The 25813-nt window shown below is 44.3% G+C and overlaps 1 protein-coding gene across 2 annotated transcripts in view; it reads right to left on the reverse strand.

Annotated features, from left to right (window-relative positions):
* LOC141106398 (membrane-spanning 4-domains subfamily A member 4A-like) overlaps positions 1-25813 on the reverse strand; it is a 104210-nt gene that overhangs the window by 49011 nt on the left and 29386 nt on the right. For both annotated transcript variants that reach the window (XM_073597159.1, XM_073597158.1), the window contains exons 2-4: positions 16982-17265; positions 16200-16310; positions 15450-15506 (exon numbers count right to left, since the gene is read on the reverse strand). In XM_073597159.1, coding sequence (XP_073453260.1) covers positions 15450-15506; positions 16200-16310; positions 16982-17260 — 447 coding nt within the window. In that variant the 5' untranslated portion in view covers positions 17261-17265. The remainder of the gene's footprint in view (positions 1-15449; positions 15507-16199; positions 16311-16981; positions 17266-25813) is intronic.

The raw sequence follows: 25813 nt of genomic DNA on the forward strand, positions 1-25813 counted from the left end.
TTTATTGTTTGCGGATAGGGCAAGGTGTTACCCCATGTGCACAGGTGCAGCAAGACCCTGCCCCACAAGCGGTGTGCTTCTGTGCCCTCTCTCCTCCTTTTGGCAGATGTGAACAATCATATTTGTAATGGCCTACATCTGCACAATTGTACTAATTCACCGAATCTGCCAACCACTCAGGAAGAGTATCTGGTATCATCTCCCTAAGCTGCTCACTGATCCTTCCTGCTAGCACGGTCACTATTTCCATTAGCTCGACCATCTGGATTTTCAAAAGTTCTATCTCTGGGTTGCTACTGGCTGTGCTAGTCACTCTGATTTCAGCAACAGGATCTGATCTTGGATTCTTCTTTTTGTTCTCCAGCATGGCTTCCTCTTTTTGCACAGTCCTTATTAGTTCAGGGTACTTCAAGATTCCATCATCCCCCTCGAGTTCTCTGAATCAGGATGGGGTCTAAGGACTGTGCTCCCCTTAAAACAAGGGCATTTCGCAGATCTGTCCTGGGTCCCGGGCACCGACAATACAGTGTCCCAGAATTAAACTGATAGTGCAAGCAAACCCCGCCGTAGCACTGGCTTTGCCTCCACCTGAGACTTTACTGACCACTGGTTGCTAGTTTGGCGTCTAGCAACCAGTGACATTAGGGCCGTGACTCCCTGCCCAGCATTCAAAGAGATAAATTCCTCCTCCCCCAAACCTAGTGCTCTCTCCCATGGAAGTCCACCCACCTCCTCTATCTTCTCTGGGCTGGCTCCAGCATGCTCTAAAGCAGGGATCCCAACCCCTAGGCTGCACTGCCACTGGGAGGAGCCACACCGGCAGTCAGTGGTAGGAGGGGCGTTCACCTTTCTGGGGCTCCGGTGTGTGGCAGGCTGCGGGTGGCAAGTAACACTGCATCTTGTGACAGGCTGTGGGTGGAAAGTGACACTGCATCTGAAGGCAGACTGCGGGTGGCAAGTGACGCTGCATCAGGTAGCAGGTGACATGCTGCATCTGGTGGCAGGCGACGGTGGCAAGTGACACACTGAATTTGGCGGCAGGCGATGGTGGCAAGTGACACGCTGCATATGGCGGCAGATGTCGGTAGCACACTTCATCTAGTGGCAAGTGACTGTCAGAAACCATGAATCAGACTGAGACGGAAGTACAGTTAAATTATACTTGTTTAATAATAAAAGTAAATAGAACAAACATAGTCAAAACATAGCCAAAGTTTGGTAACCGGAACGGATAGTCAGACAAGCCAGAAAGCCAGGGAACAGCATAGTGGAACAGCAAGCAGCATCTGGAGCAAGAAGGAATGTCAGCCAAGCAAGTCTTTAACCGGAACACAGAACATAGTCTCTGTGATGTTGACCAAGGCAAAGGCAGAGATCATCTGGGCTGGACGGCTTAAGTAGGCAGGACTGACGACCAGAATATAATCAACAGGTGAGTCACTGTGGAGAGAAAAGAGCTGACATTTAGCCGACAGCTGAGCAGCCAATCAGAGAAGAAAGGGCTGAGCCCAGCCCTGACAGTACCCCCTCCTCAATGACCCCTCCCCCTCAGAGGACCACCAGGCTTGATGGGAAAACATCTATGGAAATCACAGAGGAGGACAGGGCCATGTACATCCAAGGATGAGACCCAGGAGCATTTCTCCAAACGTTCCCCTTTCCAATGCACCAGGTACTGTATGTGCCCACAGAACCTACGGGAGTCAACAATGGAGTGTACTTCATACTTCTCATGGTTCCCAACCTGTACAGGGTGAGGACAAGGTACCGAGGTGGTAAAGTGGTTGGAGATAGAGATATTAGAGATATGCATATTAGAAGGAAGGTCTAATGCTGGGTTAATCCTGCAAAGAATAGAGAAAGGCCCAATAAACCGAGGGGCAAACTTCAGAGAGGGAACAAAAAGTTGGAGGTTGAGATATAACAGCCAGATCCTGTCCCCAACCTGGTTGGAAGGGGCAGGCATGCGTCTGCAGTCAGCATGGAGTCTGTACCTATCATTAGCATGTCGCAAAGTCACCTGGACTTGTGCCCAAGTGGAACGAAAACCACGGAGATGCTCCTCTAAAGCAAGAATACTCTGTGGAACAAATGAGTCAGGCAACATGTAAGGTAGTTCACCATAAACGGGGACAATCGGGAAGCAGAATTCAAGGCACTATTGTGAGCAAACTTCGCCCACGGTAAGAGGTCTGACCAGTTGTTATAGTCAGAAATATAGCAAGGTAGGAATTGCTCCAAGGACTGATTGGCTCGTTCTGCAGCCCCGTTAGACTGCGGGTGATACGAAGAGGAGAAAGCAAGCTGAATTCCCAACTGTGCACAAAAGGCTCACCAGAACCGGGACACAAACTGACTACCCCTGTCCGAGACAATCACCTTGGGTAGCCCATGTAAGCGAAAGATCTCCCGAGCAAAAATGGAAGCCAGTTCCCTAGAAGTTGTAAACTTCTTAAGTGGAATACAATGAGACATTTTCGAGAACCGGTCAACCACCATAAGGATAACTGTGTTGCCCTGGGATTTGGGCAACTCCACAATGAAATCCATAGACAGGTGGGTCCAGGGCCTCTCTCCATTGGGTACGGGTTGTAGGAGGCCCATCGGAAGGTGTTGTGGAGTCTTACTCTGAGCACACACGGAACAGGCAGCTATGAAGGTGGTTACATCAGCACGTAGACTAGGCCACCAGAATTGTTGGGAAATGGCCCAAAAGAGTTGATTCTGCCCAGGGGGGCCAGCAGCCTTGGGAGAATGGTAAGTCTGGAGCATGGCAGTACGGAGACTTTCTGGGACAAAGCAGTGGTCACAAGGTTTCTCAGGAAGAGCATGGACCTGAGCAGCAAGAATTTTGTCACCCAAAGGAGAAGTAAGACTGGTGCGAACCGTAGTCAGAATACGATCAGGAGGAATCACAGGAACCGGAACCGACTCCATCTTGGAAGTGGAGGAAAATTGTTGTGACAAAGTGTCAGCCCTTACATTCTTAGTACCGGGTAAGAATGAGACAATGTATGGGGCGGAGCTAGCGCGCAGCATGTAAGGAGCGTCTGACCGGAGCTCCGTCTGCAGACAACTTATCCTGATCGAATCCTGGGACAGCGGCGCTTGTTTTTTTGGCCATCGGCTGGGGATGTGTGCTGGGATACATCAGGCACCCTCGGGGATGGTGAAATACAGCCCTCCGTGCCCCAAATCCGCCGGTGAGCGGCTGGCACAATTCGCCTGGGGCTCTCAAAATGGCGCTGGAACACAGGAGGAGGAGGAGGAATGGCCGCCGCTGCAGAGATCCACAGAGACACCGCCTCAGGCATCCTCATCCTCAGTGGTGGACAGGGTGAGTCCTAAGCCCCAAAGAGAAGTAGTGATACACAGGGGAAGATCGCTGTACAGGCTGAAGGATCGCTGGGTGAGAGCTAACAGGGAGGTGAGGGGAGAGGAGGAACCGTCCCTGTCACAGATAATGGCGGCCATTCAGGGAGGCCAAGCAAAGTTATTAGACCACTTTGAGGAGCTAAGGATGGAGTTTTCATTCATCAAGCATGACATGCAAAAGCTGAGGGAGAAGGCACAGATTACAGACCGCCGTGTTACTGCCTTGGAAGATACTGTAAGACCCTTAGATACTGCAGCACAGGTGACCAGAAAGACTTTATCTGAACATACTTCCAAGATGACATTTGAAAGAAAGAGAAAAAATGTTGGAACTTTATATGAGGCCATGACATGTCGTGCATTGGTCTCCATTCCATATTCGTTGAGAAAAAAATAGGAAAAGGGAAATTGGGAAAATAGGACTTTATATGATACACATCACTTAGGTTGAATCAATCAATCAATTAATTGTAGAAATATTTATTGTTAGCCATAATTAGGCACTGTATACCGGTAACATTAATAATAATAAATCAATATGTACAATACAGAATAAAGAAGGACATGATAAGTACATCATATAACAATCCAGGTAATATAATAGAAGTTATTGCACACATGAAATAATGAACCGGCAACATCCCTAATGCATGAAAGGACATAATAAGGAATAAAATAGCATATAAGATTACATGATTGATTCAAACAGTAAAACCCTAGTAAACCCATGATTAATGTGGCATAGCATCAAAAATTCATGCTCGACGCGTTTCGTGGGTTGTTTCCACTCATCATTTTACTCTATTATAGATACCTCCAATGTATAGCTGCTCCTGATGAGTGGAAACAACCCACGAAACGCGTCGAGCATGAATTTTTGATGCTATGCCACATTAATCATGGGTTTACTAGGGTTTTACTGTTTGAATCAATCATGTAATCTTATATGCTATTTTATTCCTTATTATGTCCTTTCATGCATTAGGGATGTTGCCGGTTCATTATTTCATGTGTGCAATAACTTCTATTATATTACCTGGATTGTTATATGATGTACTTATCATGTCCTTCTTTATTCTGTATTGTACATATTGATTTATTATTATTAATGTTACCGGTATACAGTGCCTAATTATGGCTAACAATAAATATTTCTACAATTAATTGATTGATTGATTCAACCTAAGTGATGTGTATCATATAAAGTCCTATTTTCCCAATTTCCCTTTTCCTATTTTTTTCTCATACTTCCAAGATGGCCGACATGGAAGACCGCATGCGAAGAAACAATATAAGGCTGGTGGGGTTCCCAGAAGGAGTGGAGGGAAAGCACCCAGAGGAATATTTAGAGAAATGGCTGATTGCTAATATGGCGCCTGACACCTTTACAAAAATGTTTGCTATTGAAAGGGCCCATCGAGTTCCAGGCCGGGCCCCTCCAAAGGGAGCCCCCCCAGGTCTATGATAGCAAAAGTGCTTCATTTCCGGGACCGGGAGAATATTCTAAGGGGAGCCAGAGTGGGTCCTGAGATGACTTCTGATGGAAATCGCATATCAATATACCCTGATTTCTCTGCCGTTACCCAGAAACAGAGAGCTTCTTTTCAACCCATAAAGAAAAGGTTGAGGGATCTCAACTTGATCTACAGCATGCTATATCCTGCTAAGCTGCGCATTGTGGAAAATGGAAAAACGCTTTTTTTCACAAACCCTACTGAGGCGTCTGAATGGCTGGACTCTCGTGGTAATCGGAGGAATAGAGCCTCACCTAGATCACCTTGAGGAAGATGAAACCGTGTGGAGCAATTGTCTTTTTGGGTGAGAGAATACTAATTGGAAAGGATACTGACTGCCTATTTGACTGTATCTTGTGATATATCTCTCCCTGCCTCACTAGTCGCCCCCTTCTCCCTTTTTTTTTCCCCATCCCCCATTCTGTTTTTTTTGCTCTCTTCTTTTTTTGCTTCATCATGGAGGTTTTTTTCCTTGCAGTAACATTTTTTTCTTCTTCATGCTGAAGATATTGCTGGAACAGAAGATCTGTGTACTGTGGATGCAATCTCTGCCTGATGGTTGTCCTTGAGGGGGGAGGGGGGAAGGGGAAAGTTGATCCTCTTGGGTCTGTTTCTGGGACAGTTGTTTTTTTCCCCATTTGAATTTTTTTTCCCTTTTTCTGGAGGTCTTTCTATAGATACTAGCGGTCCAAATAAATAAAATTTTTTTGTTTTATATTGCCGCTGCCCTATGTCAAAAAGATATACAGTGTCTGCAGATGGAACTTGAAACTGTAATTTACTGGAACAGTTTTTTTTGCTGGGAGTACAGTTTTTTTTCCCAAAATTTTTTAGGGAAAACTGAGTTTTTATTGACTTATTATTTTTTATTGTTATCTGAGGCTAGGTGGCATTGGTACTCCTAAGTAACCTGCCTTATGTGACTAGTTTGAGTTGCATCTCTGCTGCTAATTCATTGTGGTTATGGGAAAAAAGTGCCTGGTATGTTGGGACTGGGTGCGGGGAGGGGGGAGGGAAAGGGTTGGAAACTGTAATTTTTGGGGTCTTTTAAGTCTGTCTTTGGTGGGGGTGGTTCATATTTGCTGTTATTACAGGACATTCTCTCAAAAGCCCTGCATGTATCACCCACTGCGAGCATGGGGAGAGGCCTGGAGCCCATTGGGGTGGCTGGATTGGACAGGTGAACTGGGGAGGGCCGCCTATTACTACAATTATAGATATGGCGGTTAGTCTCAAAATTTTGGCCTGGAACGTACGAGGCCTCAATTCTAAATTCAAGCGCTCCTTGATTTTTGATTATATTAAGAAACACAAGCCCCATATAATTTTGTTCCAGGAAACACATCTACAGGGCTCCAGGGTTCTCTCTTTAAAGCGAGCACATATTGTCGGGGCTTACCATGCTACTTACTCCTCGTACGCACGGGGAGTTTCCACTCTGGTTACTAAGGCTATGCCTATTTCGATACATGCGGTTCGGACTGATATTAAAGGGAGGTTTGTGATATTAGTAATTCAGGTGATGAATAAATTTCTAACGATAGTGAATTTATATGTACCTCCTCCTTTCTCGCTAGCTCATCTAGATGATATGTTACAGGTGTCAGTTCACCACTCTTCTTCACAAAGAAGAAACCAGCACCAGCAGAAGACAAAGATTTGCGCATGAAACTTCGAAAAAGTGCATCTGCAACATACTCCTATATGGTCTTATCCTCCAAGACCAACAAAGAGTAAACCCGGCCATGAGGGGGTATAGCACCAGGTTGAAGGTCAATTGCGCAATCATATGGCCGGTGTGGAGGCAAACTACCGGCTTGACCTTTGTCAAAGACATCACTAAAATCGCAGTACTCCTCCAGCAAGGGAGGAGAGTGAAGAGGTGCACAGGACCTTGCCTACCTTCTGGAAGCATGTCTCACTGCATTGTGGTGACCAGGAAAAAACCTCAGCACGGAGCCAATCTAAAGAGGTGTTGTGCCTCTGTAACCAAGGATAACCAATAACCAGTGGAAACTTAGGTGAGGAAATAACTTGGAATTGGATTATCTCATGGTGAAGAGTAGGGATGAGCCGAACACCCCCCTGTTCGGTTCGCACCAGAACATGCGAACAGGAAAAAAGTTCGTTCGAACACGCGAACACCGTTAAAGTCTATGGGACACGAACATGAATAATCAAAAGTGCTAATTTTAAAGGCTTATATGCAAGTTATTGTCATTAAAAGTGTTTGGGGACCCGGGTCCTGCCCCAGGGGACATGAATCAGTGCAAAAAAAAGTTTTAAAAACGGCCGTTTTTTCAGGAGCAGTGATTTTAAAAATGCTTAAAGTCAAACAATAAAAGTGTAATATCCCTTTAAATTTCGTACCTGGGGGGTGTCTATAGTATGCCTGTAAAGGGGCGCATGTTTCCCGTGTTTAGAACAGCCTGACAGCAAAATGACATTTTGAAGGAAAAAACACATTTAAAACTACCCGCGGCTATTGCATTGCCGACAATACACATAGAAGTTCATTGATAAAAACGGCATGGGAATTCCCCACAGGGCAACCCCGAACCAAAATTAAAAAAAAAAATGATGTGGGAGTCCCCCTAAATTCCATACAAGGCCCTTCAGGTCTGGTATGGATATTAAGGGGAACCCCAGCCAAAATTTAAAAAAAAATGACGTGGGGTTCCCCCTAAATTCCATACCAGACCCTTCAGGTCTGGTATGGATTTTAAGGGGAACCCCGCGCCAAAAAAAAAAAAAAACGGCGTGGGGTCCCCCCAAGAATCCATACCAGACCCTTATCCGAGCACGCAACCTGGCAGGCCGCAGGAAAAGAGGGGGGGACGAGAGTGCGGCCCCCCCCCCTCCTGAACCGTACCAGGCCACATGCCCTCAACATTGGGAGGGTGCTTTGGGGTAGCCCCCCAAAACACCTTGTCCCCATGTTGATGAAGACAAGGGCCTCATCCCCACAACCCTGGCCGGTGGTTGTGGGGGTCTGCGGGCGGGGGGCTTATCGGAATCTGGAAGCCCCCTTTAACAAGGGGACCCCCAGATCCCGGCCCCCCCCCTGTGTGAAATGGTAAGGGGGTACTTACCCCTACCATTTCACTAAAAAACTGTCAAAAATGTTAAAAATGACAAGAGACAGTTTTTGACAATTCCTTTATTTAAATGCTTCTTCTTTCTTCCTTCATCTTCTTCTGGTTCTTCTGGCTCTTTTGTTCTTCCTCCGGCGTTCTCGTCCAGCATCTCCTCCGCGGCGTCTTCTATCTTCTTCTCCTCGGGCCGCTCCGCACCCATGGCATTGGGGGGGAGGCTCCCGCTCTTCTCTTCATCTTCTTCTTCATCTCTTCTTCCTTCTTCATTTCTTCTCCGGGCCGCTCCGCAGCCATGCTGGCATGGAGGGAGGCTCCCGCTGTGTGACGGCGTCTCTTCGTCTGACGGTTCTTAAATAACGGGGGCGGGGCCACCCGGTGACCCCGCCCCCCTCTGACGCACGGGACATGACGGGACTTCCCTGTGGCATTCCCCGTGACGTCACAGGGAAGTCCCGTCAAGTCGCCGTGCGTCAGAGGGGGGCGGGGTCACCGGGTGGCCCCGCCCCCCGTTATTTAAGAACCGTCAGACGAAGAGACGCCGTCACACAGTGGGAGCCTCCCTCCATGCCAGCATGGCTGCGGAGTGGCCCGGAGAAGAAATGAAGAAGGAAGAAGAGATGAAGAAGAAGAAGAAGATGAAGAAGATGAAGAGAAGAGCGGGAGCCTCCCCCCCAATGCCATGGGTGCGGAGCGGCCCGAGGAGAAGAAGATAGAAGACACCGCGGAGGAGATGCTGGACGAGAACGCCGGAGGAAGAACCAAAAGAGCCAGAAGAACCAGAAGAAGATGAAGGAAGAAAGAAGAAGCATTTAAATAAAGGAATTGTCAAAAACTTTCTCTTGTCATTTTTAACATTTTTGACAGTTTTTTAGTGAAATGGTAGGGGTAAGTACCCCCTTACCATTTCACACAGGGGGGGGGGCGGGATCTGGGGGTCCCCTTGTTAAAGGGGGCTTCCAGATTCCGATAAGCCCCCCGCCCGCAGACCCCCACAACCACCGGCCAGGGTTGTGGGGATGAGGCCCTTGTCTTCATCAACATGGGGACAAGGTGTTTTGGGGGGCTATCCCAAAGCACCCTCCCAATGTTGAGGGCATGTGGCCTGGTACGGTTCAGGAGGGGGGGGCCGCACTCTCGTCCCCCCCTCTTTTCCTGCAGCCTGCCAGGTTGCGTGCTAGGATAAGGGTCTGGTATGGATTTTTGGGGGGACCCCACGCCGTTTTTTTTTTTTTTTTTTTTTTTGGCGCGGGGTTCCCCTTAAAATCCATACCAAACCTGAAGGGTCTGGTATGGAATTTAGGGGGAACCCCACGTCATTTTTTTTTTAAAATTTTGGCTGGGGTTCCCCTTAATATCCATACCAGACCTGAAGGGCCTTGTATGGAATTTAGGGGGACTCCCACATCATTTTTTTTTTTGGTTCGGGGTTGCCCTGTGGGGAATTCCCATGCCGTTTTTATCAATGAACTTCTATGTGTATTGTCGGCAATGCAATAGCCGCGGGTAGTTTTAAATGTGTTTTTTTCTTCAAAATGTCATTTTGCTGTCAGATTGTTCTAAACACAGGAAACATGCGCCCCTTTACAGGCATACTATAGACACCCCCCAGGTACGAAATTTAAAGGGATATTACACTTTTATTGTTTGACTTTAAGCATTATTAAAATCACTGCTCCTGAAAAAACGTCCGTTTTTAAAACTTTTTTTTGCATTGATCCATGTCCCCTGGGGCAGGACCCAGGTCCCCAAACACTTTTTATGACAATAACTTGCATATAAGCCTTTAAAATTTGCACTTTTGATTTCTCCCATAGACTTTTAAAGGGTGTTCTGCGGCATTCGAATTTGCCGCGAACACCCCAAATTGTTCGCTGTTCGGCGAACTTGCGAACAGCCAATGTTCGAGTAGAACATGAGTTCGACTCGAACTCGAAGCTTATCCCTAGTGAAGAGCCCCTACTGCTAATGGACAACGGAACCGTCTCATGAGTCATATGGGCAGGCTGTAGGTCTCCCGTCAAGAGCCACAATGGCAAATGGAGTTTCACGCAGTGCTTCGATACAAGGCAGCATCAATAAACAGGCCTGCAGCTCCAGAGTCGATTAGAGCCTGTATCTCGACGAATGACTCACTCAAGGGCATGGGTTCACCTTCACTGACCGACTCAGTACCAGGAGGCATGGGAGGTGAGGGAGGCATGGGTGGGACTGCAAAGCTAGGAGACAAACGTACAGGAGGCTTTCGCAAGTGCTCCTTAAAAGAGAGTCTTTTTCTGAGTCTGGAGTCAATGAGGATGGCAAATGTGATCAATTTCACCAAAGCGCTACCAAAAAAACTGTTAGCGATCGCAGGGATCAGGCCTGACTCTGCGAACGCTGCAGTTATGCGTTTAGTGTTTTGTAAGTGACAGTGATCGATCGATAATGCACTTGGGTGGGCTGGGCTGGGCCGGGCGGAGGGGCAAAACGCAGGTGCTAGCAGGTATCTGGGCTGATCCCACTAACACTGCGTTTTTGGGAACCCTAAACTGCTGGGGACGCTAGTATAGATCTTATCGGATCAGATATTGATTCGTTCAGATACTATACCACTAAGGGAGGTGTACGGTGTGTGCGTGGGTGTTAGCGGTACTGGCGCTAACCTGACGCTGCCTGGGGCTGGTGCTTGCCAGTTCACCAAAATGCTACCAAAAAAACTGTTCGCAGAGTCAGGCCTGATCCCTGCGATCGCTAATGCTGCAGTTATGTGTTTAGTGTTTTGTAAGTGACAGTGATCGATCAATACAGCACTTGGGTGGGCTGGGCTGGGCTGGGCTGGGCGGAGGGGCAAAACGCAGGTGCTAGCAGGTATCTGGGCTGATCCCGCTGACATTGCGTTTTTGGGAACCCTAAACTGCTGGGGACGCTAGTATAGATCTGATCGGATCAGATATTGATCCGTTCAGATACTATACCACTAAGGGAGGCGTATGCTGCGTGCGTGGGTGTTAGCGGTACTGGCGCTAATCTGACGCTGCCTGGGGCGACGCATATCACCGCCGGGCGATCAGGGGGCTAAACTTTTATTAGGTAATAAACGGCGGGTGCCCTGACACTATAAAAAATAAACGAACTAACCAGCGTCACCCGTAACGGTTATACGTGATCAGTGGTGAAAGGGTTAACTAGGGGGCAATCAAGGGGTTAAAACATTTATTAGGTAGTATATGGGGGTCCCTGTCGCTATAAAACGCTGACGGCGAACCTAAATATTTACGTCCCTAACTAGCGTCGCCAGTGACACTAATACAGCGATCAGAAAAATGATCGCTTAGTGACACTGGCGACAGGGGGTGATCAAGGGGTTAAATCTTTATTAGGGGGGGTTAGGGGGGTACCCTAGACCTAAAGGGGGCTAACAGTAATTGTCCTAACACAGTAACTGTCACAAACTGACACCATGCAGTAATCAGAAGAAAAAAAAAAAACCTGCTTGGTGTCAGTGTGACAGGGAGGGGTGATTAGGGGATGATTGGGGGGCGATCGGGGGGGGGGGGTCGGGGGTGTTTTGTGTGCCTGGCATGTTCTACTGTGTGTGTAGTGTTTGTGCACTCACATAGTTGTCTTCTCTCCTCGGCGCCGGAACGGAAAATACCGAGCCGAGGAGAGATGACATCATTTCCTTTGCTGCTGTTTAGCATACAGCAGCAAAGGAATGTTCTGATTGGCCGGCGGCGATCGCGAGGGGGGGGCCACGAACGGATGGCCTCCCCCTCAACTCCGATCGCCGGGGGACAAAAGAGGACCGCCTCGGGCACCGGGGGGGTCCGATCGGACCCCCCACCCGCGGGAGGCAGATCGCGTAGATCTACGTGATTTTGCCTGCCCGTGCTGCCTTGCCTACGTATATCGGCGTGAGGTGGTCCTTAAGTGGTTAACTTAAACTCTCTGGGTTGACATGCCGCACTCTCAGCTGAACCAGATGAGCTTCAAAGTCATCAGTCAGCTGTAGATTAGCAGTAGATTAAACAGCCATCAATTTCCCTTCTCCACTCTAAAAGTACATAAGTGAGACAGGCGACTTGATCTGCTCTCATGTCCAGTATGTATATTAGTTGGTCAGGAGCTAGCGCCATCATTGCTTGTCGGATCTGCTCTTCCATCCAGGTGTCTCTTGGAATGTCGACCACCATGCTTGGCTCCCTACAGCCATTTTGCACCTCACACCTCTGGGTTTTGGCAGCAGGATCCATGTTGACAGTCTCTGGCTCATAATCTTGGTTGCTTGCTTACAGAAAAGAGATATACTGGATGAGCCCCCACAGGTAGCGCTACCCCCCCGGGGAGCCACTTGGTATGATGGGTCCTCTGTTCTCTACCATAAATCTGTAACCACTTTGCCTTCCGCAAAATAGGAAGGCAATTTACAACAGTAAGTAGGTAAATAAGTCCGCTTGAACGCAGTGAACTAACTGATACAGTGCATATAGTGAATGCAGTGAGCCAACCAGACAAGGATATGGCTGTTAGTTCAGATCAGAGTTGCAATAAGCTAAATGTAACTGGTATCAGCAGTACTGATAAAAGAGCAGCATAAACCATGAACCATATGAATCATGTATAACATAAACACTAAAGTATAGTGCATCTTATGCTGTAAACCACTAGCAATTGTATCAGTGTGCACTCTGTGTGTTTGTGTGTATATACAGTGGGGACGGAAAGTATTCAGACCCCCTTAACATTTTCATTCTTTGTTATATTGCAGCCATTTGCTAAAATCATTTGAGTTCATTTTTTTTCATCATTAATGTACACACAGCATCCAATATTGACAGAAAAACACAGAACTGTTGACATTTTTGCAGATTTATTAAAAAAGAAAAATTGAAATATAACATGGTCCTAAGTATTTAGACCCTTTGCTGTGACACTCATATAATTAACTCAGGTGCTGTCCATTTCTTCTGATCATCCTTGAGATGGTTCTACACCTTCATTTGAGTCTAGCTGTGTTTGATTATACTGATTGGACTTGATTAGGAAAGCCACACACCTGTCTATATAAGACCTTACAGCTCACAGTGCATGTCAGAGCAAATAAGAATCATGAGGTCAAAGGAACTGCCTGAGGAGCTCAGAGACAGAATTGTGGCAAGGCCAAGGTTACAAAAAAAATTCTGCTGCACTTGAGGTTCCTAAGAGCACAGTGGCCTCCATAATCCTTAAATGGAAGACGTTTGGGATGACCAGAACCCTTCCTAGAGCTGGCCGTCCGGCCAAACTGAGCTATCGGGGGAGAAGAGCCTTGGTGAGAGAGGTAAAGAAGAACCCAAAGATCACTGTGGCTGAGCTCCAGAGATGCAATCGGGAGATGGGAGAAAGTTGTAGAAAGTCAACCATCACTGCAACCATAAACCAGTTGGGGCTTTATAGCAGAGTGGCCCGACGGAAGCCTCTCCTCAGTGCAAGACACATGAAAGCCTGCATGGAGGTTGCTAAAAAACAACTGAAGGACTCCAAGATGGTGAGAAATAAGATTCTATGGCCTGATGAGACCAAGATAGAACTTTTTGGCCTTAATACTAAGCGGTATGTGTGGAGAAAACCAGGCACTGCTCATCACCTGTCCAATACAGTCCCAACAGTGAAGCATGGTGGTGGCAGCATCATGCTGTGGGGGTGTTTTTCAGCTGCAGGGACAGCGCGACTGGTTGCAATCGAGAGAAGGATGAATGCGGCCAAGTACAGGGATATCCTGCATGAAAACCTTCTCCAGAGTGCTCAGGACCTCAGACTGGGCCGAAGGTTTACCTTCCAACAAGACAATGACCCTAAGCACAAAGCTAAAATAACAAAGGAGTGGCTTCACAACTGACTGACTGACTGACTGTTCTTGAATGGCCCAGCCAGAGCTCTGACTTAAACCCAATTGAGCATCTCTGGAGAGACCTAAAAATGGCTGTCCAGCAACGTTTACCATCCAACCTGACAGAACTGGAGATGATCTGCAAGGAGGAATGGCAGAGGATCCCCAAATCCAGGTGTTAAAAACTTGTCGCATCTTTACCAAAAAGACTCATGGCTGTATTAGATCAAAGGGGTGTTTCTACTGAATACTGAGCAAAGGGTCTGAATACTTAGGACCATGTGATATTTCAGTTTTTCTTTTTTTTAAAAATCTGCAAAAATGTCAACAATTCTGTGTTTTTCTGTCAATATGGGGTGCTGTGTGTACATTAATGAGGGAAAAATATGAACTTAAATGATTTTAGCAAATGGCTGCAATATAACAAAGAGTGAAAAATTTAAGGGAGTCTGAATACTTTCCGTCCCCACTGTATATATATCTCCTCCTAAGACCTGGTTGCCCCTATAAAGTGACTGTTCAGTAATGGCACTTGTTTGGTCCACCCTTAGCCGACTGAAGAATCAAAACTGTACGGTGATGCACGCATTACTGTCTGTTTTTAAACAGTAATGTCCCATGATCCTGCTATGTACAGCATTGTCAATCCTCTCCCTCTGTATTTCTGCTGTTGCTAAGAGAGCGGGCACAGAAGCACACAGCCCTCTCCTCACGCAGTCGGCTAAGCACCTGGTTATGGTTAAATCAGTTATAAAGCACCATTCCTCCAAAAAGTGATATTTTATTTGTCGGTGAAGCCTGATTGGTTTAAGCTATCCATACATGCTTAGATTTCTCCATCCACACTAAACGGCTTAGATGAAGGAATTTCCCCTACGCCTTTGGCTGTCTGAATACCTGAGCAGTGACTATATCAGACTGTCAACCAGTGACTGCATCCAGTCAGATGCAATTTTCTACCCAGCTCCTTTGAATCTTCAAACGTTTTTTGAGCCAGCTAGTGCCAACAGGGCTACCCATGGCTTGAATTTCAGCAGGAATCAGATAAAATTTGAATCTTCTATGGCCGGTTTTAGTTTTGGATACAATTGTAAGATTTTTTTTTCTCAGATCCTGAGTTTAAATAACAGTCTCAAGCAAAAGAAACTTGCAGATCACAATCCTAATTGACTTTAGGGCTCTGTTATGAACACTCAGGTGCTGGGAGATAGGAAATTATATCAAGAAGGTGACAGGTTAGCAATTGTCAGACCTCAGGGTTCTCTCACCTCTTATTTTCAACTAGAAGTGTTCTTTACCCAGACCTTGAGGCATATATGGTGTGATATTGCTTTTTTTCTAAACTATACCATTTTTTTTAACCTTTAATTGTAAATGAAACCTTCTAACCCCCATCCCACCCTAATTAAGTTGCTTTTGTAACATCTACAAACCTCCTCCTTGCATTTTTTTTGCTTTTGCAGCTGCTGCCTGGCATTGGGCGCTAGTAAATACTGTGAATCAATCTATCCCAGCTATATACATTTTTTCTATTAAGTTTGGAGAAAATAACAAAAAAAAATCTAATAGCAATGCCACTTTCCAGCTAAATAGAAAATGAAAAAAAAAACAACTCACCAAACAGGTATTGGGTTTTTTCTGAGCTGAAATTGTCAGAGATCCGGCAATGATGTACTGTGATAAAATAACAAAAATAATTAAATAGGAACACAACTGTACATTATTCCAAAACATTAGTGGTATGAAGGTCAAAAGCATTTGTGCAAACTGAACAAAATGTCACTGTATCTTTTTCCTGAGAGATTAGAGCATTGGGGGGGGGGGGGGGGGTTACCGAATAACCCGGGGGTGGTGGTGGATAATTTGTTTGCCGTCCTCCCCAAAACAAGCACCAGCCGCCACTGACCGTGACCTCTCTAAAGAGGTGATAAAGACCTGAAATTGTTATACCAACACATTACTTAGCATGCATGCGCTTAATATGGAAATCATGTATCTGATGCCAGGTCCACTGTTCTTGAACTCCTAAAATATTGCTTTTGAGACATGCCTGTGACAGCTCTTAGTGTAACCAGAGCAGCTTCTTCTCTGCACTCATCTTATAGATTTCTTTGAATCATGGAAAAAAAATGCTCCCACTTTGCACACTTCACTGTTTTGCTAAGCACATTTTGATAGGGCCAGACGCTTTGGAAATTATTTGCACTAAACAAAATTGAAAAGTCCATCTTGCAGCAGACAGGCCATTGGTGAAAACAAATTTATGATCAGCCAATAGGTATTACTGTAAGCCGGTGCTCTTTTGCACCCAGTTATTACACGGGTAAATACAAGACAAATACCGTAGCAAATTGTAACAGTACTTACAGCCACAGAGCCCCAAAAAGGAATGCCGCTTATCAACGTGATAGTAAGGGCAGTGTAGACTAATGCAATGCCGAGGCCAATCTCCAAGATTGCTGCCACAATGACCAGAATCTGAAGAAGGAAAGAATGAAGTTGAATTAATTTAATGCAGCTTTGCACAATGTCATGCTAACTGCCAATGATATGTAATTGGTCCACTAGCGATAATTGATTTGCTTGGTTGATAATTCAACCCAGACCAGGGGATTCTTTCAAAGCCAAGAATTGGGTCATACTAAAATTCTGAGATCCTTTCTAACCTAATGTGGCATTTGGTGGGACCCCTGTACAGCCTTATATCTAGCCAAGCGTCAGCCTATGCCTTTTCTCCTTGTTCATAAACAAATCCCTAGCACATCTGCAGTGTATTGCGACAATGTGCTGTCAGTTAGCACAACCTTTAGATTTTTTTCAAGTAATATTGACAGTTTTGTTAGTATAATTTTTTAGGACTAATATTAAAGCTGAACTCAAGCCTTCATCTGGTCAAGGCTTATGTGTGGTTATGGTGCAAAGGGATCAGGTCAGTTAAGTTTTTTTCCCTTAAAAGTTTCTTTTGCTGTGCTGAGTAATCAATAGTGTAAAAAAATGCTAAATTATCTAATTATTAGATTTATTAGAATTAATTATTCTAAATTCAACTTTAAAAGTGTCTTCAATCTTTACTCTTCCCTATACATCATATTGACTATTGCAAACCTACAGGTACTCTTTTAGATGTGATTCTCATCTTTAATACTTACTCCCAGAGCCTTTGGTTTACCCTTCAAAAATGTTTGAAAAAATGGTAAACATGTGTTTATATTTTGAGAAACAGTGGTGGAAGGATGCCATTGTTGTGCCACAATGGGGACACTCCTTGTCTGAGTGGAAGGAGAGACATAGTACATGGGAGGTGGAGAATTGAAGCTCTGAACGGAAGACACCACCGGCTCGTTTGGCACTGGGACTGCAGACGGAGTGTTGCTCACTAGAGTCTCATAACGAGGAGGTACGCCTTCACTCGCAGCATGTGACATCATGGAATCTAAAATAGAAAAAAGAGGTTTAAAGAGTCCAAACCAGGATTTATTATGCCTTCTTAAATATATCACCACAGTAGTGTGGCAGAGTACTAGACCACTGTATTATATATACAGTATATATATACAGTGGGGACGGAAAGTATTCAGGCCCCCTTACATTTTTCACTCTTTGTTATATTGCAGCCATTTGCTAAAATCATTTAAGTTCATTTTTTTCCTCATTAATGTACACACAGCACCCCATATTGACAGAAAAATACAGAATTGTTGACATTTTTGCAGATTTATTAAAAATGAAAACATGAAATATCACATGGTCTTAAGTATTCAGACCCTTTGCTCAGTATTTAGTAGAAGCACCCTTTTGATCTAATACAGCCATGAGTCTTTTTGGGAAAGATGCAACAAGTTTTTCACACCTGGATTTGGGGATCCTCTGCCATTCCTCCTTGCAGATCCTCTCCAGTTCTGTCAGGTTGGATGGTAAACGTTGGTGGACAGCCATTTTTAGTTCTCTCCAGAGATGCTCAATTGGGTTTAAATCAGGGCTCTGGCTGGGCCATTCAAGAACAGTCATGGAGTTGTTGTGAAGCCACTCCTTCATTATTTTAGCTGTGTGCTTAGGGTCATTGTCTTGTTGGAAGGTAAACCTTCGGCCCAGTCTGAGGTCCTGAGCACTCTGGAGAAGGTTTTCGTCCAGGATATCCCTGTCCTTTGCCGCATTCATCTTTCCCTCGATTGCAACCAGTTGTCCTGTCCCTGCAGCTGAAAAACACCCCCACAAAATGATGCTGCCACCACCATGCTTCACTGTTGGGACTGTATTGGACAGGTGATGAGCAGTGCCTGGTTTTCTCCACACATACCGCTTATTATTAAGACCAAAAAGTTTTATCTTGGTCTCATCAGACCAGAGAATCTTATTTCTCACCATCTTGGAGTCCTTCATGGTGCTTTTTTAGCAAACTCCATGCAGGCTTTCATGTGTCTTGCACTGAGGAGAGGCTTCCGTGGGGCCACTGTGCCATAAAGCCCCGACTGGTGGACGGCTGCAGTGATGGTTGACTTTCTACAACTTTCTCCCATCTCCCAACTGCATCTCTGGAGCTCAGCCACAGTGATCTTTGGGTTCTTCTTTACCTCTCTCACCAAGGCTCTTCTCCCCCAATAGCTCAGTTTGGCCGGACGGCCAGCTCTAGGAAGGGTTCTGGTCATCCCAAATGTCTTCCATTTAAGGATTATGGAGGCCACTGTGCTCTTAGGAACCTTGAGTGCAGCAGAATTTTTTTGTAACCTTGGCCAGATCTGTGCCTTGCCACAATTCTGTCACTGAGCTCTTCAGGCAGTTCCTCTGACCTCATGATTCTCATTTGCTCTGACATGCACTGTGAACTGTAAGGTCTTATATAGACAAGTGTGTGGCTTTCCTAATCAAGTCCAATCAGTATAATCAAACACATCTGGACTCAAATGAAGTTGTAGAACCATCTCAAAGATGATCAGAAGATGATCAGAAGAAATGGACAGCACCTGAGTTAAGTATATGAGTGTCACAGCAAAGGGTCTGAATACTTAGGACCATGTGATATTTTAGTTTTTCTTTTTTTAAAAATCTGCAAAAATGTCAACAATTCTGTGTTTTTCTGTCAATATGGGGTGCTGTGTGTACATTAATGAGGAAAAAAATGAACGTATAGTGCAGCCATTTGCTAAAATCATTTAACAAAGAGAAAAATTTAAGGGGGTCTGAATACTTTCCATCCCCACTGTAAATACAGTAGATCTTTTATTTTTTAGCACAGTTGTTATTTGTTATTGACCTTATTAATAAGAGTTGCAGCAAGGATGGCTTGACTCAGGCATAGACAAAAGGTGGTAATCACTCTGACTGTACTCTTAGAGGCAGTGAAAGAAAATTTAGGATCCATGTCTATCTGCCAAAAAGCAGTTTCCGTTGACCCTTGAATGAGAATTGGTTGACATGCTTCCCGATTAGAGATGGACCAAACACCCCCTGTTTGGTTCACAGCAGAACTCCCGAAAACGGTAAAAGTTCTGCCCCGGTAAGTAGACAGGAAAAAAGGAAATGCAGCTCACAAACACTCTTGCTCTGGAATGACACCGTCCTAGTAAGAACTGGTTCCAGGTGCTGGCTTTGCTGGTTTGCAGTGAGGTAGAAAGAAATCCTGGATAGCCGCACTCTGGGATAAGGACATCTTTATTTCAATAAAATCCAACAATACAGTCAATTGCAGAGACGTACAGGGTGGTAGACTTCTAACGCGTTTCACATCATTTGGATGCTTATTCGTAGCTAGAGAGGGATAGTAGTAGTGTGGTATAAATAGAAAAGTGAAAAAATTAAAAGAGGGGGGGCTGGGTATGCATGCCGGTAAAACAACCAATCACCGCGCTGCATAGCAAACCCACCCTCTCAGTGTGATTAAAACAATACTGATCCCATTAGAAAAACTTACACCTGCAAAAAGAGGAGAGAAAACATCCATTGTTAACCTAACCAAAATGCATAAAGAGAAATATAAGTAGACAAAACTGTCATGCCAATAAAAATCAGCACAAACTCATAAAAAATAACTGAAAAAAAGAAAAGGTAGGTATTGGATGCTAAAACCCTCCATAGAAGGTGAAGCCGCAACAATGGAACAAACTTGAGTACTTGGGAGTGCTAAAAAAGTGTTAAACCATAAAGTCGTGTAACCACAAGGTACTCTGCTCACACATTTGCAAAAACAAAAAATACACAAAAAAATATATGTATGTACATAGACCTAAATAAGACATGCATAAATGTGTGACAGCGCAGTCCCGACATAATGTAAATAAACACTCCAAAGCACTCTCACAACCCTAAAATAGCAAATGTGCATAAGCAGTTTAGATGAAATATACACACATTTTCATGAGATCAAAGTACAAGCATATTAAACATGAGATCAGCGTGTATGTACATTAAACATGAAATTAGAGATTTATGCACATTACTCCTCCAACTCCTCCAACCATTCTTAACCACTTGTATTTTATAGACGAGAGAGTTGACAAAAATATATGCAGTGAAAAATATATATACATAGATCTGAAAAAGGGGTCGGTCCAACTACCCGAAAGAGTGGTTACAAATGTATCAAAAGTATCAAACATGTAACATCGCATCCAAAGCACTGGTGTCAGATAAATCTTTACTTTCTGAAAAGAAAAAACAGTAAAAAACAAACAAACAGAAGCATGAAAATGGATTGGACACCAGATGAACCACAAAAAAGTATAAATAAATATCCATTGTTGTTGATATTAAACTCTCATGACAATGTCATGTTAGCTATGCGGTCAATAATGAAAAGGTATGTGATCAACCACATAGGAAACATAGAAAAACCCAACAAAGGAGCCAAAACAAAGAACCGAATGAACTATTAAATGTATGCAATTTCCACATAGATCAACGTGCTGGCAGACTATGCTACAACAGTAAATGTATAGAGATCATAAGTCTCACTCCATGTGCTGAAATAGGTTGAGTTGAATAATAACACAAAAGAGAGTAACCTCAAACGCACACAGATATAGTAGGGTGGCTATAGAATCTGCACCAAACAAAGCCCAGACCTGCATCCAAAAGAAAAATTAAGAATTATTAAGGCGGCCTTGCTACATAGTACCATGCGATTAGAAATTCACAAAGTCTCACTTCTCGTGCTGCAAAACACCATGGCTCACTATAAGAATACCATAAATCTAGAGTGGGATTTACAAAAATAATAAAGCCAAAAGGCGAAAAGAACAAAATGGTCTCTAACAAACCTAACAGCATTAAGCCATGTATTCGGAGATTCGAGAGAGTCTCACTTGAAGTGCTGCAGCATATCACAGTTGACTGTCAAAAAATTATGTCAATGGGACTATAGCTTAGTATATCTGACTAGATAAAACTAGTTTTTTATATTATATATTATTAAGGCGGCCTTGCTACATAATACCATGCAATTAGAGATTCCCGAAGTCTCACTTCTCATGCTGCAGGACGCCACGGCTTGCTATAGAAACACCACAAATCTAGAGTGGGACTGACAAAAATAAAACCAAAAGGCAAAAAGGACAAAAAAGTCCATAACAAGCCTTGCTGTATTATACCGTGCATTCGGAGACTCTAAAAGAGTCTCACTAAAAGAGTCTCACTAAAAGAGTCTCACTCAAACTGCTGAAAAAATATATACAGTGCTACTTGCTATGGCATAAGGCTGAAGCCTAAAAAACTTAGCCCTAGGGAATCGTATTTCCCATCTACCAAAAATGCAAAATGTATGAGTATTTGGAAACCTTGCTACATAGTGCCATGCGATTAAAAATTCCCAAAGTCTCACTTCTCGTGCTGCAGAACACCATGACCCGCTATAGGAATACCATAAATCTAGAGTGGGATTGACAAAAATAATAATAAAGCCGAGAGGCGAGAAAAACAAAATGGTCTATAACAAACCTAACTGCATTATGCCATGTATTCGGAGACTCGAAGGGGTCTCACTTGAAGTGCTGCAGCACATCACAGTTGACTATCAAAAAAAATTATGTCAAAGGGACTATAGTTTAGTATATCTGACTAGATAAACTAGTCTTTTTATATTATATATTGTTATGGCGGCCTTGCTGCATAATACCATGCAATTAGAAATTCCCGAAGTCTCACTTCTCGTGCTGCAGGACACCACAGCCCGCTATAGAGACACCACAAATCTAGAGTGAGACTGACAAAAAATAAACAAAGCCGAAAGGCAGAAAAGACAAAATAGTCTATACCGAGCCTTACTATATTATGTCGTGCATTCGGAGACTCAAAAGGATCTCTCTTGAGGAGTCTCACTCAAACTGCTGAAAAAATGCTACTACTTGTTATGGCATAAAGCTGAAGCCTAAAAAAAATTAGGCCTGGGGAATTGTGTTCCCAATCTACCAGGAGTGCAGAATATATGAGTTTTTGAAAACCGGATATCTAATCTATCAACAGTGAAAAATGTATAATGTAGATATCAATGGGACATAGTACTGTAAATTGTAGACAATGCATAAGCAGGCTGATGCAACTTTCTAATGATAACACATTTAGGGGAACTGATTAAAGAGGAGGGCCAGTCAAAAAAAAATAAAATAAATAAAAGTCAGCAGATACAAATACTGCAGCTGCTGACTTTTAATTGGACACTTACCTGTCCCAGGGTCCAGCGATGCCGGGGATCGAAGCCCCGCTCGTCTCCCCCTCCGTTCAGTGGCGACGGCATTGCAACTGTGGGCGCCGGGCTGTGGCTTCACAGCCTGGCACCCACTGCGCATGCGCGAGCGGCGCCGCTCGCCGTGATTGGCCGCTCAGTCACCTGGGACCTGTAATGGGTCCCAGATGATTGACGGGAGGGAGCAGAGCTGAGCCCTTCCTGTGCCGAGACGGAAGTGATGTCACCAGCCCAGGCACTGGAAGAGGCAGACTACGAGGGACCCCCTAGCAACAGGCATTTAGAGGTAAGTTAAAAAAAAAAAAAAATATCCAAATGTTTTTTTGTTTTCTAGGATTTTTCATGTATTTTTTTTTGGGTGGAACCCCACTTTAATGTTGGTAAAATCCCAGATGGAGGACTACTGAGGATATGGATAACGAAAACTACAGGTAAAGTCATTTATATGTATGCAAAAACGCAGGACGCATGTACGGTTATTCATAAAAATGTGACACATCCCACTCGAAATTGAGCCCGAGGGGTCGTCTAGTGTTGAGAGAGAAAATCCATTGGACTTCACGTCTGCATAAGATTCTAAATTTGTCACCCCCCCTCGGTGGTGTCCTAATTTTGTCAATGCCTTGTATAACAAGGCAAGACGTGTCCTTCTGATGGACTTCATTCCAATGACGTGCAAATGTTTGTAGCATGATCCTTGTCAATGTCATAGAGATGGTCGTACAACCGGTCTTTCAGCCTGCGTGTAGTTCTCCCTACATATTGGATGGAACATGTAGAGCATGTAATGACGTATATTACATAACGTGTGTTACAGTTAACAAAAGAGTCAATTTTATGGGACATTCCTGTGGACATTGATGTCACCACGTCTCCACCCTTAACAAATGGACAATAGTTGCAGTTACGAGCACCGCACTTAAAAGTGCCCTGAAATGATAACCAATTTTTAGATTTGTTTTTGCTGGAAAAGAGGCTGGGTGACAGAGGGTTACCAAGGGATGGTGCTTTTCTAGAGACACTGCAGATACCCTTAGCCAAAACTTTGGAATAGATGGGATCATTGGACAGGACCGGGAGATACTTAGTGACAATTTTTTGTATCTTGTGGAATTCCACACTATAGGGTGTGGAGAAGGTGGGAATAAAGGATCCTCCCTGTCTTTAATCTCATCCACAAGGAACTGGTAACGGGGTGTCTTTTTGGCTATGGACAGACCTTTATTGAAGGTAGCTGGAGAATATCCTCTGTCCATAAACCTAGTGGACATAGAGATAGCTTCCCTATCAAAATCACTCTCCTTACTGCAGATTCTCCTCAGCCTTAGGAACTGTCCAAGTGGGATATTCCTAATAGTATGTCCAGGATGATTAGAATGGGCCCTAAGGAGTGTGTTACCCGCACTGGGTTTTCTGTATAGGTTAGAAGTGACCTCAGGACCATCCGATGTGAAGAGAACATCCAGAAACTCAATAAAAATTGGGTCCATTTTACCCGTGAATTTTAAATTCAAGTTATTATCATTTAAGTAAAGAAGCCAATTATCAATTTCAACCAGTGGGTCAGACACAATGAATAACAGGTCATCTATATACCTACAGTAAAACACTGTATTTAATCGGCGGGAACTGTCATCCCCAAAAATGCGGAACCTTTCCCACCACCCCATGTAAAGGTTGGCCAGGGATGGTTAGAACTTCGCGCCCATGGAGGCGCCGCACTTCTGGAGATAGTACTCCCCGTCGAACATAAAGAAATTATGTGTAAGTAAATATTCTAAACACATGATGATAAATTCCTGCACAACTAGAGAAAAAAGACCAGATCTTTCCAAAAAGAAGGCCACGGCCTGAAGGCCTAAGCTGTGTGGGATAGAAGAGTGCAGGCTGGACACATCACAAGTGATCCAGCGAAAGTTCTTCTCCCAGGACATCCCTTTCAGTTTGGACAGAAGTTGTTTAGTGTCCCGTAAATATCCAGGAAGGTTAGTCACTAGAGGCTGTAGTTGCTGATCAACCCATTGGCCCAAACGTTCATTTAGAGAGTCAATGGCGGCTACAATTGGTCTTCCTGTAAGTGGTGAAAGGCCTTTATGTAGCTTAGGAAGGTGATGGAAAATGGGCATAACTGGAAATGCAGGGATGAACATATCTTTCTCTTTAGGGGTAAATATGCCTATAGAGACCGCTCTGTCAAGAAGACATGCCAACTCCTTTTTGAAAGGTTCGGTGGGATCACCTTTTAGTTTGCTGTAGGTAGAAGAATCTGACAGCTGGCGTAGAGCTTCTTCTCTATATGCGGAGACATTTAGGATCACCGCAGCCCCCCTTTATCTGCATTTCTTATTACAATCGAGGGATCTTTATGTAAGTTGTTAAGAGATTTTTTTCTCCTCAACAGTGAGGTTCCCAGATTTGTTATGGACAATGCTATTTGCAAGGTGTGCCAAATCCTTCTCTACCAATTTCTGATATGTGTCCATGTCCTTTCCTCTGGAGTTAATGGGGCAAAAGTCAAATTTCAAATGAAAGGATACTGTATGACACTTGGTGTTATCTGCCAGTGTATGTGAGCTTGATTCAATAGCTAAATCTGATAGGTCTACTGATGTACATACATCGGAAAATAAAATGGGAAAAGGAGTTGACTCACCAGTTGGCTGAAGACTCTGTTGTAAAGTAATTTGATTCGGATGTGGGATGATTTGATCATCTTCATTCTCCATATAGTAGTGTTTTTGTAGTGTCAAAGTCCGTACGAATCTGTTCACGTCAAGAATAGTATTGAACAAATCAAAGTGGTCCGTGGGGCAAAAATTCAAACCCCTAGACAACAGGGAAATATCAGAGGTGGATAGGAGGCGAGATGAAAGGTTGACTACGTTAAGGGTGTCCATTATTTCCGACCCCGCAGCTGGTATCGATTTGTACTTATCTCTTCTGTGCCCCCCCACCCTCCGTGTTTTCCTCTTTTCTTCCCTTTTTTCTTGTTTCGGCCATGTCCGCCCGGGTTTAAAGATATCACATTGGTTTTGGTAGTGGTGTGATTACCATCAGAAGAGGAATCAGATCCGGTAGTTGCTAAGGTATCACAAGTGCGCTCCCCCTCTGTGTCAGAAAAACTGACCCTCTTCTTTGGGGTGGACCTCCGTGGATAGTGGGATTGAAAAGGTTTTTTTTTGTACACTTTGTTGGTGTCATAATCCAATTGGTCCCTTGTCCTTTTATCGTTTTTAGTGGAAATGACATTTCTTTCAAGTTTGTCCAGTCTTTTGTTCAACTGCCCATCAAGATTAGCATAATCAGG

Source organism: Aquarana catesbeiana, linkage group LG08, assembly GCF_042186555.1.
Source record: "Aquarana catesbeiana isolate 2022-GZ linkage group LG08, ASM4218655v1, whole genome shotgun sequence".
Taxonomy (NCBI): Eukaryota; Metazoa; Chordata; class Amphibia; order Anura; family Ranidae; genus Aquarana; species Aquarana catesbeiana.